At 42.4% G+C, this 12963-nt stretch overlaps 1 protein-coding gene across 1 annotated transcript in view; it reads right to left on the reverse strand.

Moving 5' to 3' along the window:
• Window positions 1-12963, reverse strand: part of RIPOR3 (RIPOR family member 3) — a 100870-nt gene that overhangs the window by 31378 nt on the left and 56529 nt on the right. The window contains exons 3-6 of the mRNA XM_074190103.1: window positions 2969-3115; window positions 2714-2827; window positions 2148-2241; window positions 966-1132 (exon numbers count right to left, since the gene is read on the reverse strand). Of these exons, the coding sequence (XP_074046204.1) occupies window positions 966-1132; window positions 2148-2241; window positions 2714-2827; window positions 2969-3115 (522 nt within the window). The remainder of the gene's footprint in view (window positions 1-965; window positions 1133-2147; window positions 2242-2713; window positions 2828-2968; window positions 3116-12963) is intronic.

Genomic DNA, 12963 nt, shown 5'->3' on the forward strand with positions numbered 1-12963 from the left:
TAAAAAGTATATTGGGCGGGGTGGCTAGGTGGCATACTGGATAAAACACTGGCCCTGTAGTCAGGAGTACCTGGGTTCAGATCTGATCTCAGACACCTAATAATTACCTAGCTGTGTGGCCTTGGGCAAGCCACTTAACCCTGTTTGCCTTGCAAAAAACCTAAAAAAAAAAAAAAAAAAAAGTATATTGGGGGCGGCTAGGTGGTGCAATGGATAGAGTACCAGCCTTGGAGTCAGGAGTACCTGGGTTCAAATCAGACCTCAGACATTTAATAATTACCTAATTGTGTGGCCTTGGGCAAGCCACTTAACCCCATTGCCTTGGAAAAAAAATCTAAAACAAAAAAAGAAGTATATTGGTCAGGTCTAGCCTGACCTTTGACTTTCCATATGTGAAAAAGCAACTAAAACTTTGAGGACAGGAGTGGAGGGAGAATAAAAGAAATTTTCATGCTTTCATTCTATCCCTTTTACCCCATTCCTGCAAGTTCTTGCCCCTGCCCAGGTGTTACTATTCCAATAGTCTTTCAATTGGAGCAGATGAGGTTGAGGCTAGTCAGCCAAGGCTGGAATCCTTTGCTCTTCTGCCCAAAGTAAAGCAGTCTGGAAGCTGGGGGGGGGGGGTGGTTGGGAGAATGTGCCACCCACCCACCCACCCATCCCCATCATCGCAGCCATTTAGATGTAAGTTGTCTCTCCCCAGAGTGAACAGCAGATGAGGCTGCCATGTGTTAGAGGGCCACAGGAGGGAGCCACCAAACCCCATCAGAGACCCAAGGCTGAAAGCTTTCAGAGCCTGGAGGCTGGTACCTTGGGGTCCAAGGAAGGCCAGGCAGGAAGATTTTAGTCCAGGGAGTCCATTCTGTGGACAGATAGAGCTTTCAGGGTCCTACCTGGGGCCAGGGAGCATTTTAATTCCCTTTTGTGGGGATGATGGGGTACAGGTTGGGAGAAGCTATACTCACTTCCAGGTAACTTCCAGTTGCAGCTTAATAGTCCCCAGTTCAGTGATATCCACAATGACGGTCTGGGGCCGAGTAGTGAAGAAGTCCTCGAGCTCACAGGTCACTGTGCCAACCAGCAGCGTGGACAGGCCTCGAAGCTCCATGACCTGAGGGGAGATCCACCAGCCCTAGTCCCCAGCATCCTCCCAGAGAGGGCTGGGATGCAGAGAGAATCAAGGACCCACATGCCAGAGAGAAGGAAGGGTGATCTGGACCAGCACTTGGGGATCCACTCCCAACAACATGGAAAGTTTCCTCTGCCCAACCAGGTCAGAGTAGTAGAGAAATCAATCAATGTTTATTAAGGGCCTACTATATACCAGGCCCTGTGCTAAGTACTGGTGAGACTAAAGGAATCAAAAAAAAATCATCCTTACTCTTAAGGAGCTTACAGTCTAATGGGCGAGACAGTATAAACAGAAATAGAAATAGAAATATATATGTATATATATATATATATGCAAAGAAAGTTACAAATAGGAGAAATGGGAAATACTTAACAGAATGAAGGTACTTAGAGACTAGTCAGCTCAATCTCTTTATTCTACAAGACTGAGAAATAGAGGTCTAGTAGATTAAGTAACTTGCCCAATGTCTCAAGTAACAGTTAACAGAACAAGGATTTAAATCTAAGCCATAGGATCATAGATTTAGTGCTGAAAGGGGATGTAAGGGACCAGCCAGTAAAACTCATTTTCATAGATTTTACTGGAAATTGAGTTATCCCAGGGAAGCCAAGGGTTAAAGAGGTAAGAGGCAAGACTTGAACACACATCCTCTGAATCTGTGCTCTCTTTCTCCCCCTTACTATAGTGCCTTTTGGGTTTTTTTTTTTTTGGCAAGGCAATGGGGTTAAGTGACTTGCCCAAGGCCATACAGCTAGGTAATTGTTAAGTGTCTGAGGCTGGATTTGAACTCAGGTCCTCCTGACTCCAAGGCCAGTATACTCTATCCACTTTGACACCTAACTGCCCCACCAAGCTGCTTTTTGACATCAAATCCAGTGATGCTTTAAAAAAAACCAAACATGTAGGTTGGTTTTTGTTTGATTATAATGCATAATATTTGTGTTTTGTAACACAACTTTTCATTTGTTTGCTTATTTCTTCAAGTATTGTTTTGTTTTTAAAAACCTGTAGATACTTGGTAGTTCTGACTTTTTGGATTTTCTAGGCCTGTTTCTGGGAAGAATACTGGGGAAATCGGCTCCCTTATGGTATCTCCCTCCTCCATCTTTCTGTAACTCCATTGAAAGAACTCTGAATTGACCAGTAGTCTTGCCTATTTAATGTTTAACAGAATCTAGCCCATTATCATGTTTTCATCAGGGCTCAGCACAGGAGGAAGAGAAGAGAAGGCAAAATGGGCAGGTGGCCTATAGGAAGGCTAGAATATTTAATTTTCTTTGACCCTTCTCCTATGAGACAGTTTCTCTAGTGTTCATGATAGCAGGCAACATTTAGTTAGCACTTACAGGTATTCAAACGTACTTTACACTTTTTGCAAAAATTGTGAGTAAGGCAATATTGTTAGGCTAATTGATGATGAAGAAACTGAGCCTGAGAAAATTCAGTGACTGCTGAGAGTCAGAGGGTTACAGAGCATCTGTGGTAGAATTCAAATTCTGGTCTTGATTCTAAGCCTAGCATCTGACTGCTAAACTTAGTTAACTTTAAGGTTTTACATATTTTATCCCATCTGATCCTTACAACCACAATTCCTTAATCAGCCAAAGTCCTCTTACCAGTCTGGAATTTCTTCTTGTGTCTTTGTGACGACCAGAAAGATAATCCAACTCAGCTTTCTGGGCACAGAGGTATTCCCTGAGAGGCAGAACATAGAAGAGAAACAAGATTTAATCCTCTAAATGAAATGGTCAGAAAGAATTTTAACAAGTGAACAAACTATGGGAAAACAGTCACCCCTCCCCTTGCCCCTCAGCCCACCTCCCACCCCAGTCTTACTTAAGGCCTCTTTTCAAAGCTTCAAATATCCTCTTCACTTGCTGAGGCTTGGGGTCCAGGCATGGGGTCCCCTTACGCAACGTGGCATACACCTTGGAAGATTTCACAGGTATTTTTGATCTCATCGAGTTTTTGTTGAGAGACTTCCTATAGGAGGAAAGGATACCAGCCACACAGAAAGGTCAGCGCTTACAGCCAAAGCCACAACAGGCTTTCCTCAGCTCTGTGCTCCTGAGGGGCCAGGGTGACAGGGAAGGAAGCAGATGTGGAGGCAGCCAGTGGGCTAGCCACCAGGGACCGGGGAATTCTCAGGTCCAGCTTTCAGAGCACTTTGACACACATCACCCTCAAATGAGATGACAGATCCCGTGAGATAGATGCTATCTCTATTTTGCAGATGAGGAAACAATCTCAGAGAGGGTAAGTTATTGATCTCAGCAAAAGATACGGGGCAGGAAGAACCCATAGAGATCAGCTAATCTGTTGTGGAAGAAACAGAGGCCTAGATAGTTTGAGTGACTTGCTCAAAGTCACACAAGTAGAGAATAGCAAGGCCAGCATTCATATCCTGGTCTGCTGGTTCCAAATGCAATATACTTAACACTAGCACCTTCTTTCTTGTTGTTTTGTTGTTTTTCAGTTGTGCCCAACTCTTTGTGATATCATTTGGAGTTTTCTTGGCAAAGATACTGGAGTGACTTGTTATTTCCTTCTCCAGCTCATTTTACAGATGAGGAAACTAAGGCAAACAGGTGAGTTGCCCGGGGTCAACCAGCTAGTGACTGAGGACAGAGTTGAACTTGGGTCTTCCTGAATCCAGGCCCAGTATGCTATCCAGGTACTGATTAGCTGCCCTATACCTCTATAGATTCAATAACCACTATGGACCTAATACATCGACTAAAGAAACCCTAACCAACAAGCAAAGACATATTTCTTAAGCCCCTCAATATTCCTAGACCTAGGCTGAGAGCTCCCAAAAATGAGTAAAACATTGTCTCTGTCTTCAAGGAGTTCACTAGCTAGTAGGGAGAAAGAAGACAGAAGTAATTACCAAAGAAGACAGGGTAAAAAATAAGGAGGTATCAACAAAAAAGTCAAAGAAAGTTAGCGAAGGAGGAGCTCAAGGCAGACTAATATCCCATAGGAAGATTTCCTAGAAGATGTGATACTGAGATGAGCCTTGAAGGATTTGGGGGGAGGGGGCAGGAGAGACTCTTTCACTCACACTCTCCTCAAATTCAACCCCCCCCCCACACACACACACACATCTGAGGATTTTCTTGATAGGGAAACAAAATTAAGTGGAACCAACTATGGTGGTCTCAATGTGGAGTCTGACCTTTTAGAGTAAATGATCATGAAAACTTTTGAATGTTGGAAGGGGCAGAAATGGGAGAGAAAGTAGTAAATGTGTATTGGCTCTTCTAACTTTAGGGATCTGGTGCAGAACAGGAAACAGAAATTCAATTTTCATCTGAAGTGATTATAAAGCAAATCACACTGCAAAGAAAAATCATAGGATTATCGATTGAGAGTTGGAAGGGTCCCAAGAAGTCATCTAATCATTTTATAGATGAGGAGTCAGTTTCAGAAAAATTAAGTGATTTGCTCCAGGTCACTCCAATAGACAGCATTAAAGCTGAATTTGAACCCAGGACTTAGCACTTTTTTCCACAAAATCTCTAAGAAATAATCAACAGCAGTAGCAGCTTCAAAGACCCAACTGCTGACTTGCTTAAAAGCCCATTGCTACAACATTCAAGCTCAGCCAAAGAACTAGAATGGTCTGTTGTGATTAGTGGTAATGAGATCTGACCTATAAAAAAAAAATCTAAATTTCTTCAATAATTCAAGACCCTGGGGAAAGCAGTTAGATATTTATATTTTATTTCAGCATCTTCCACTAGCTATAATAGACACAGCCAAGTTTCATGAGATCATAACAAGAAGGGACTTTGGGAATTATCCAGAGACCCAAAAGTCTAACCCCCTCATTTTAAAGGTAAGAAAACTGAGTCCTAGAAAGAGAAGTAACTTGGTCAAGGTCTCACAGGTAGTAAATAGTAAAACTGGGATATATGAACCTGGGTGTCTGAGCTAACAATCTAGTACTCTTTCCAATGTAATAATTTTCTCTTTCTCCTAATGCAGTGTATGTGTGTACATAAATGCTTTTTTTTTACATGTGGAAGACAAGAGATTATGAGTTTCACAGTTTACATACCTCAGCACCCCCTTAAGAGGCTATCCACCCTCTTCCTGTCAATATGTACCTAAGAAGTTTAAAAGTCAAAATAGCTGGGCTATTCACATTTCCAGATTAGCAAGATACTAGGCATACCACAGGCATAAATTTTCTATTTGCTCAATAGACTGGAACTGATCTAATCTAGAGGAGAGCAAGTCAGACCACAACTCAGCCAGCCAGAGACTGCTCTGAAAGCCCTTCAGAAAGGGCCCAGCCAGTTCTTAGGCTCCACAGTCACTTTGAAAGTCCTTGGGCTGTTTTGGTACAGGTGGGAGGATAAGAATCACACACACATACAGACAGGCACCCTCCTACTGGGGTCATGGTCACTGGCCTTCAAGTGGTCATTTCCAAAGATTTCCCCCTTGAAACAAATTTCCTGGCTTGAGGGAGGGGATAGACCTAGCAAATATTACACACACACACACACACACACACACACACCAGAGAATGCAAACTTCGACCAACCTTTTGGAGCGAGATCTCCGCAAAGTAGCCATCTTAATTGAGAGACTGAAGGCTCCAGTAGCTGCAGAAGGTGGCAGTTTCCTCCCCAACCCAGACACGAACGGAGAGGCTGAATCCCAAGTAGGCCCAGCTAGGGCACCTTTAAGTTCAGAGGCATGAGAGGCTAAAAGTCCCCACCGCTGTTGTTCCTCAACTATAGGCACTTGGTACTAATGATCAACAGCTGGCTGCCCAGTGCCTAGCCATCCTTTCTCTTCACCAAAGACATCCTTCAGTCTCCTTCCCCAGCTTGGATGCTGAGCTCTGGAGGAAGAATCAATCCTGCCCCTGCCTCCACCAGTGTGGGAACTCCAAAGACTGAGCTTGTCCTGTTGCAAGAAATGGTACCCACTGCTCTTCTGAGCAGTCACAGGAACCAACCCAGCCCATGATCAATATGTATTTGTGGGATAATTACATGTTGGGAGACAGGCTGCATGTCTAATATGTGTGTCATGCCATCTTGTATTGTAAGCAAGCTACTGGAGGGTGTGGATGTTCCAAGGAGAATCTAGCTTCAGTAAATATTAAACAACAGACTGCCAGGCTCAGGGAAAAAAGCCAGATAGAAGCAGACAGAGAGACAGATCCACATACAGACATACATGCTTGCACACTTCCCACCCACTCATCACAACTTCTGCCCCTTGAATGGTCCCTGTACTTCTGAGCCCAAATATTTTGGAAAGTCTCATTACTGCAGGTCCCCACTGCGTAACAGACATCTTTAGAGTGAGGGAGGTGCTCTCTTTTGTCACTGCCCTCACCCTGTGAAATTCAGGAGCTGCTTGGGCAGGTTTTATACCAATACCTAGTCTCTCCCTCCCCTTAAAAAAAAAAATCCATATCAAGTAAAAAATGAGCAAAGTGACTGCTAATATCTCCAACCACTACTTGTGTCTATGCTATCCACATGATGAGTTGCTATTTTGCTGGGGAATGACAATGAAGAGATTAAAGGCAGCCTTGTCAATTGACCCAGGTGAGATCTCTTATTAGTATCATCAGAGATTTAGAGATAGAAGGAATCCCAGAGTTCACTGAGTCAGTCTGCCCCCCCCCCTTATTTTACAAAAGAAGAAACTATAGCTCAAGAATTCCCTAGGGTCACACAGCTAGTACATATGTGTGTGGCAAGATTCAAATTCAGCTCTTGTTGAATGAATTCCTCTATTAACTATCCCATGGAAAAAAAACTTCATTCTATCAAAATCTGTATCTATGTTTTGGGAAACCTTAGCTCCCCTTTCTAAATTCTTGCTTCTAATACTGTCTTCCTAGATCTCATAGCTCTCCAGCATTATAATTCATCATCAGTCCTGGAGAAACAAGTTGGTTTCAGTCACTTACAACTTTAATAATAATGGAAGGGAGGGAAAATATTTATTAAGTTATTACTATATACCAGATACTATGCTAAGTGATATACAAATCTTATCTCATTTGACCCTCATAACAACTCATTTTACAGTTGAGCATACTGAGGCAGCTAGGTGTCACAGTGCAAAGATGGCTGGGCCTGAAGTCAGGAAGACTCATCTTTCTGAGTTCAACTCTGGCCTCAGACACTCACCAGCTATGTGACCCCAGGCAAGTCACTTAACCCTGTTTGCCTCGTTTCCTCATCTGTAAAATGAGCTGGAGAACAAAGTGGAAAACCATTCCAGTAAGTCTGCCAAGGAAACCCAAATCGGATTATGGAGAGACAGACATGTGAAAAACAAATTACCAACAACAACAAACTGAGGCAGACAGAGGTTAAAAGTAACAAGCTCAGGATCACACAGCTAATAAGCATCTGAGGTGAGATTTGAACTCAGGTCACCCCGAGTGCAGAGTTTTACTAACAATGTCACCCACCTACCTCTGTAAGCAGATTAGAGAGTTAATTTCTAAGGCAAGAAGACTTCAGTTAGGGCTCATTTCTTACATGTAAACTTTACATGTAATAAATAAGAAACCTGGGTAAGTGACTTAAACCTTTCAGTGTCCCCAAGAAAATGAAGGATCTGCATTGGTTGAGGGAATTTCCTTATTTTGAGTTCCCTGTACTCATGAGATCACAAATCTGGACTAATGATATAACAATAATTGGTATTTAAGTCAAACTAGAAAGTTTGCACATCTCAGTCAGCTTCCTGTGAACCCCTAAGATATTCTTCTGATGCTTCATGGAAGTGACCATGGCCTCTAATAGGTCTATCATGGAGGGCAACTCCAGTATGTCTAACCAAGCTAGCTGGACCTTAACTCTTTTCCAAGGTTGCCAACCATGCTAAGTGCAAAATGGCAGGCTATCCAGGCTAAAGTTAGCAATGAATTTTTTTCAGTCATAATAATTCACGAACAACTATTTAATTAGGGGTGAAGAGAGTTGAGTTCTTGACCCTGGGTAGCGAGGGGAAAGCTCACACTCAGGAAATTAGAAATTCTTAACAATATTAAAGAAAAAAGTGAAAGTAATTCTGGGGGCTCCCACTTTCAAGAGAATTTGCAATTTTAAAAGTCTTATATTTGATAGGGCCTGGAACTCCTTTAGTGCAGAGCAGAAAAGGGAAGGATTAGAGGAGAAGGAATATAAGGAGACCCAGAAGCCTTCACAGTGACTACTTCCTCACCCTGCCTATCTCTCTCCTGACCCACAATCAATTCTCTAAGTTGGCTTTGGCAGCAGGAGTCCATTTCAGCCAGGTTAGGTTACCTGGTGAAAGAGAAGCTGAAGGCAAGGTCTGTAATTGAATGCTTAGATCATTCCTGCCCTCCCAGGAGAGGCAGAAGTGCCAAACCAGAGGGTCTCCGGGAAGCAGAAGACCTATAAAAACAAGCCATCTCTTCCCCACTCTGTTTCCTGTTTCACTGCTGAGGAGGTTAATGAGCAGCTCTTGCTGGTCAAATAGCTCCATAACCTTCAAGGAGTAAAACAAAATGATCTTGGGGAAGAGACTAACTGGAGAGTGACAAGGTCATTCAGGAACCTAAAGATCCCTCACATGAATGAGGGAATTTTTTTTTTTAACAAATATTCTCTCATTTGATCCTCAGGATATCCCTGGGAAACTGATGTTGTTATAATCCCCATTTTAGTTGGGGAACTGAGGCAGAGATGAAATGACTTGTCCAAAGTCACATAACTATTAAGTGTCTGAGGCTGGATTTGAACTCAGGAAGATGAGTCTTCCTAACTCCAGGCAAGGCTTCACCTAGCTGTCTTCTTAACAAAAATGGAATGAACAGCTCAGGAGATAGTAACTTGGTTAGCTGTCACCAGAGGTCTTATAGGCAGAAGGTAAATGAACACTTTTAGGGATGCTAGAGCAGAGATATTTTTGTTCAATTATGGTTGCATCAGGCATCGTCTAAGATCCCTTACAACTCTGTGTATCTGGGACCCCTGGCTCACCTAACCCAGCCCAGTAATCTGGGAGAGCCCTGGTTTGTCCTAGAGGTCTGATCTGAGACAGCCCCACAGCAGCTACCCTCTGGCATCATCCTTATTTCTGCCCTTCCCCAGCCCCAACATCTTGGACTTACTATGCATACACACACCACACACACACACTCACATATATTCCACACATACCTCTCTACACACACTCAAATACACTCATAATCACTACACACACCACACATACCCTACACTGACACACACACACTCACACACTCCACACTTATACATACACATACTATATATATATATATATATATATACCAATATACCACACACACTCACCACACACATATCAGACAAACACATACTTATACACAGCCCATGCTCAAACACACACACCATACACGCACACTCACATACACATATCACACACACACACACACACACACACACACACACACACCTCACTCTCACAATTCCAGTTTTATAAACTTCTGCCTCATCTTACCTACAATTTCCCTGCCAAACTTTCCATACCTGGTTACTAACTAGTTATCGCCATGTCCCTCTTTCAGCTCCTTGTTATGCATTGTCTTTCTCCATTAAAATGCAATTAACTTGCAGGCAAGGACAGTCATGTTTTCTGGTATTTGTATTCCTAGAGTTTTATATAGTGCCTGGCATAAACTGCTGAAGAAAGCAATCTTTGTCTCTGACTCTGTCTCTGTCTCTGTTTTTCTCTCTCTGTCCCTCTCTCACTGTCTTTCATTCTCTCTTATCTTACCAGGAAACTCTAAACTTCTTCATCCAGTTCTAAAGGTGAGGAAGTTGTTCCCAACTTCCATATTCAAATGTGCCTATCCAGAATTTTGACATATCCATCAACTGAGGCCAAATGAAACAAGTTTAAGCCAAAGGGTATTTAAATATGCTTGCATATATCTGCCATAAACTACACAAAAAATGTCAATCCATTTTCATGATCCCTGTTTCCCAAGAAGTCATCAAGAAATTATGGGTTGTTATTTTTTTCCCCTCTCTCTTCTCTGTGCCCCGCACCACCACCTATTATCACTGGAAACAATGGCAAGAAAGTACAATCAACAGGTAATGGGAGAAGTTATCCACAAACCTTGTGGCTTTCAAGCAAGGAGGATCATTATCAGGAATGATCAGGTTTGTACACAGACTACCATTTCCCTTGGTCTTCAGGGAAGCTTTCCAAGGTCCTGGAAGCACAGAGAACTCTGGAGTTCATGGATGGAAGAGGTCCATATGGCTCTTTAGTCAACAGTAATTGCATTGACCCTCTCAAAAGTCTGAAGACCTGTACAAGCTGCAAGTCTCCTATTTGCACCAGATCCACAGTCAGACATTGACTTCAGAGGTTAAGTCTTGAGGCTTATTTCCTGGCCATCATCCACTCTGGTCTCCCAGTCTAAATACCAATTTCCCTATCTTCCTTGGTATATACCAAGTGGTATGATGACTTCTAGAAGTCAAGAAACATGAGTTCTATCTTGGCCAGGTTGCTTCTATTCTCTGTTCATCATATGTAGATCTGAGGGCTGGTCTCTAAGGTGACTTAACAGAAAGACTTGGAAGCAGGAAGACCTGGGTTTGAATCCCAAGTTCTTGAGTCTCAGTCTCTTCATCTTTGAAGCACCTATCTCACAGGTCTATTTTTTTAGATTTTTCAAGGCAATGGGGTTAAGTGGCTTGCCCAAGGCCACACGGCTAGGTAATTATTAAGTGTCTGAGGCCAGATTTGAACTCAGGTAGTCCTGACTCCAGGGCCGGTGCTCTATCCACTGCACCACCTAGCTGCCCCCATCACAGGTCTATTTTGAGGACTGAGTGAGATAATATATATTGTTTTATAAAGCTTAAAACACTAAATATATATATATACACATAAGCATATACATACATATATATAGATATATATAAATACAAGTACACACACACACACATGCACAGGGAAAATGTAGGAATTATTGAGGTCCCTCCCAGCTCCAACATTCCAGATCTTAAATCCAAAGGTCACTTTTAACTCAAGAGATTTCTAAGTCCACACAAGCTTTCAAATTATATTTGCCTAAGCCTTGTGATCAACTCTTCCAAACCACATCACCCAAGGCCCATGAACAAGTCAATAGAGCAGAGGCAGCCTCAGATTCCTCACTCCATCCCAGTCCCATAAGCTAGCCCCTGAATATTATTGATCTATAGGTCAGCCTTCCAGGAAACAAGAGGAAGGAATGATTTCTTTGGCAACTCTTTCTAGGCAACTGGATTTCAGTTCTTGAGGTCTGAATTCATTTGCATCAGGGCCTGGAATTCTTCTCAGTAGTAAACAAAAAAGCCTCATTTCTGTATAGCACTTTATAGTTTATGAAATGTCTTCCTCACAATAACCCTAGGAGATAGGTAGTACAAGCCTTACTAACCTCACTTAACAAATGAGGAAATTGAGACTCAGATAGGGAAATGAATTATCCACAATCATAAGTGAGGGGCCGGGGCGGCTAGGTGGTACAGTAGATAAAGCACCCGCCTTGGAGTCAGGAGTACCTGGGTTCAAATCTGGTTTCAGACACTTAATAATTACCTAGCCGTGTGGCCTTGGGCAAGCCACTTAACCCCGTTTGCCTTGCAAAAAAAAAAAACCTAAAAAAAAACAAGCGAGGGGCCCAGTCAGGACTCAAATTTAGGTTTTCTAATTCAGTGTGGTTGAACTTCAGCTTCACTTGATTCCCCCAGATTCTTTTCAGTAAGGCCTGGAGGGTTTAATGAAAAACCATACTTGTTTCTTCTCAACCCCCAATCTCCAGTGGAGCTTCTGAATTTTGAAAATGGAGATCACACTGATCAGACTTTGAGAAATGAGACCTATCCATAAAGAATCTTGGAGATCGGGGAAAGAAATTTTTTCCCAAAGATTGCTTCTCTCACCCTAAAGGATATAACTAGGATAACAGCTTCTGAGCCTCTTTTGCTTACCAGACTTTCTAGAAATGCTTTGTTCTGAGTGTCCATTGACTTGATTTTTTTTTGTCTCCCACTGACACTCTGAACCTTCTCCAGGCTGGCCAGCTAATGACTGATCTGGAGAAGAAGGGGCTGCTCTTTCCTCTGATAAGGAGATATGCAAACATCTGTGAGGATGGAACTCTTTGGGTTCCACATGTGTGTTCATTGTCTTGTAATAAGCCTGGTTCCTCAGAGGACATGGCAATTGCTTGCTGATACCTCTATCCTAATCTTCCCATAAATTTCATAAAGATGGCTCCCCTTCTCTGTGTTCTTACTCCCCTCCAGTGGTAAAAAGGAATAATTTTATCCTACTGTTAAGTCCCTTCTCACCCTGACCCCAGCCCCATCCCTAGAAGATCAAACTGAACTGGAAGTCAGAGACTTGGGATTGAGTCCTAGCTTTGCCACCAATTTGTTACATGATTTTGGACAAGTTTGGGGAGGGGGGGTAATAGTTTTCTCATCTGTAAAATGGGGATAATAATCTCTGCATTATCTTATTGAGCTATAATAAAAAAAAAAAAAGAAAGGCATGGGGGAAGCTAGGTGGTTCAGTGGCTAGAGCACTAGTCCTGGAGTCAGGAGGACTTAAGTTCAAATCCAGCCTCAGACACTTAATTATTACCTAGCTGTGTGACCTTGGGCAAGCCACTTAACCCCATTGCCTTATAAAAAGCAAAACCAAAAGAAAGTCAAAGAGGTCTAAAAACTTTAAAAACATTTATTACAAATTTAAGGAATAAAAATCTGAGAAATTGTAGATTAAATTAAAATTACTGGGATGGGGATGGGGGTAGAGGGTGAGGTATGTGA

The sequence above is a fragment of the Macrotis lagotis genome, chromosome 1 (genome assembly GCF_037893015.1).
Source record: "Macrotis lagotis isolate mMagLag1 chromosome 1, bilby.v1.9.chrom.fasta, whole genome shotgun sequence".
Classification (NCBI taxonomy): Eukaryota; Metazoa; Chordata; class Mammalia; order Peramelemorphia; family Peramelidae; genus Macrotis; species Macrotis lagotis.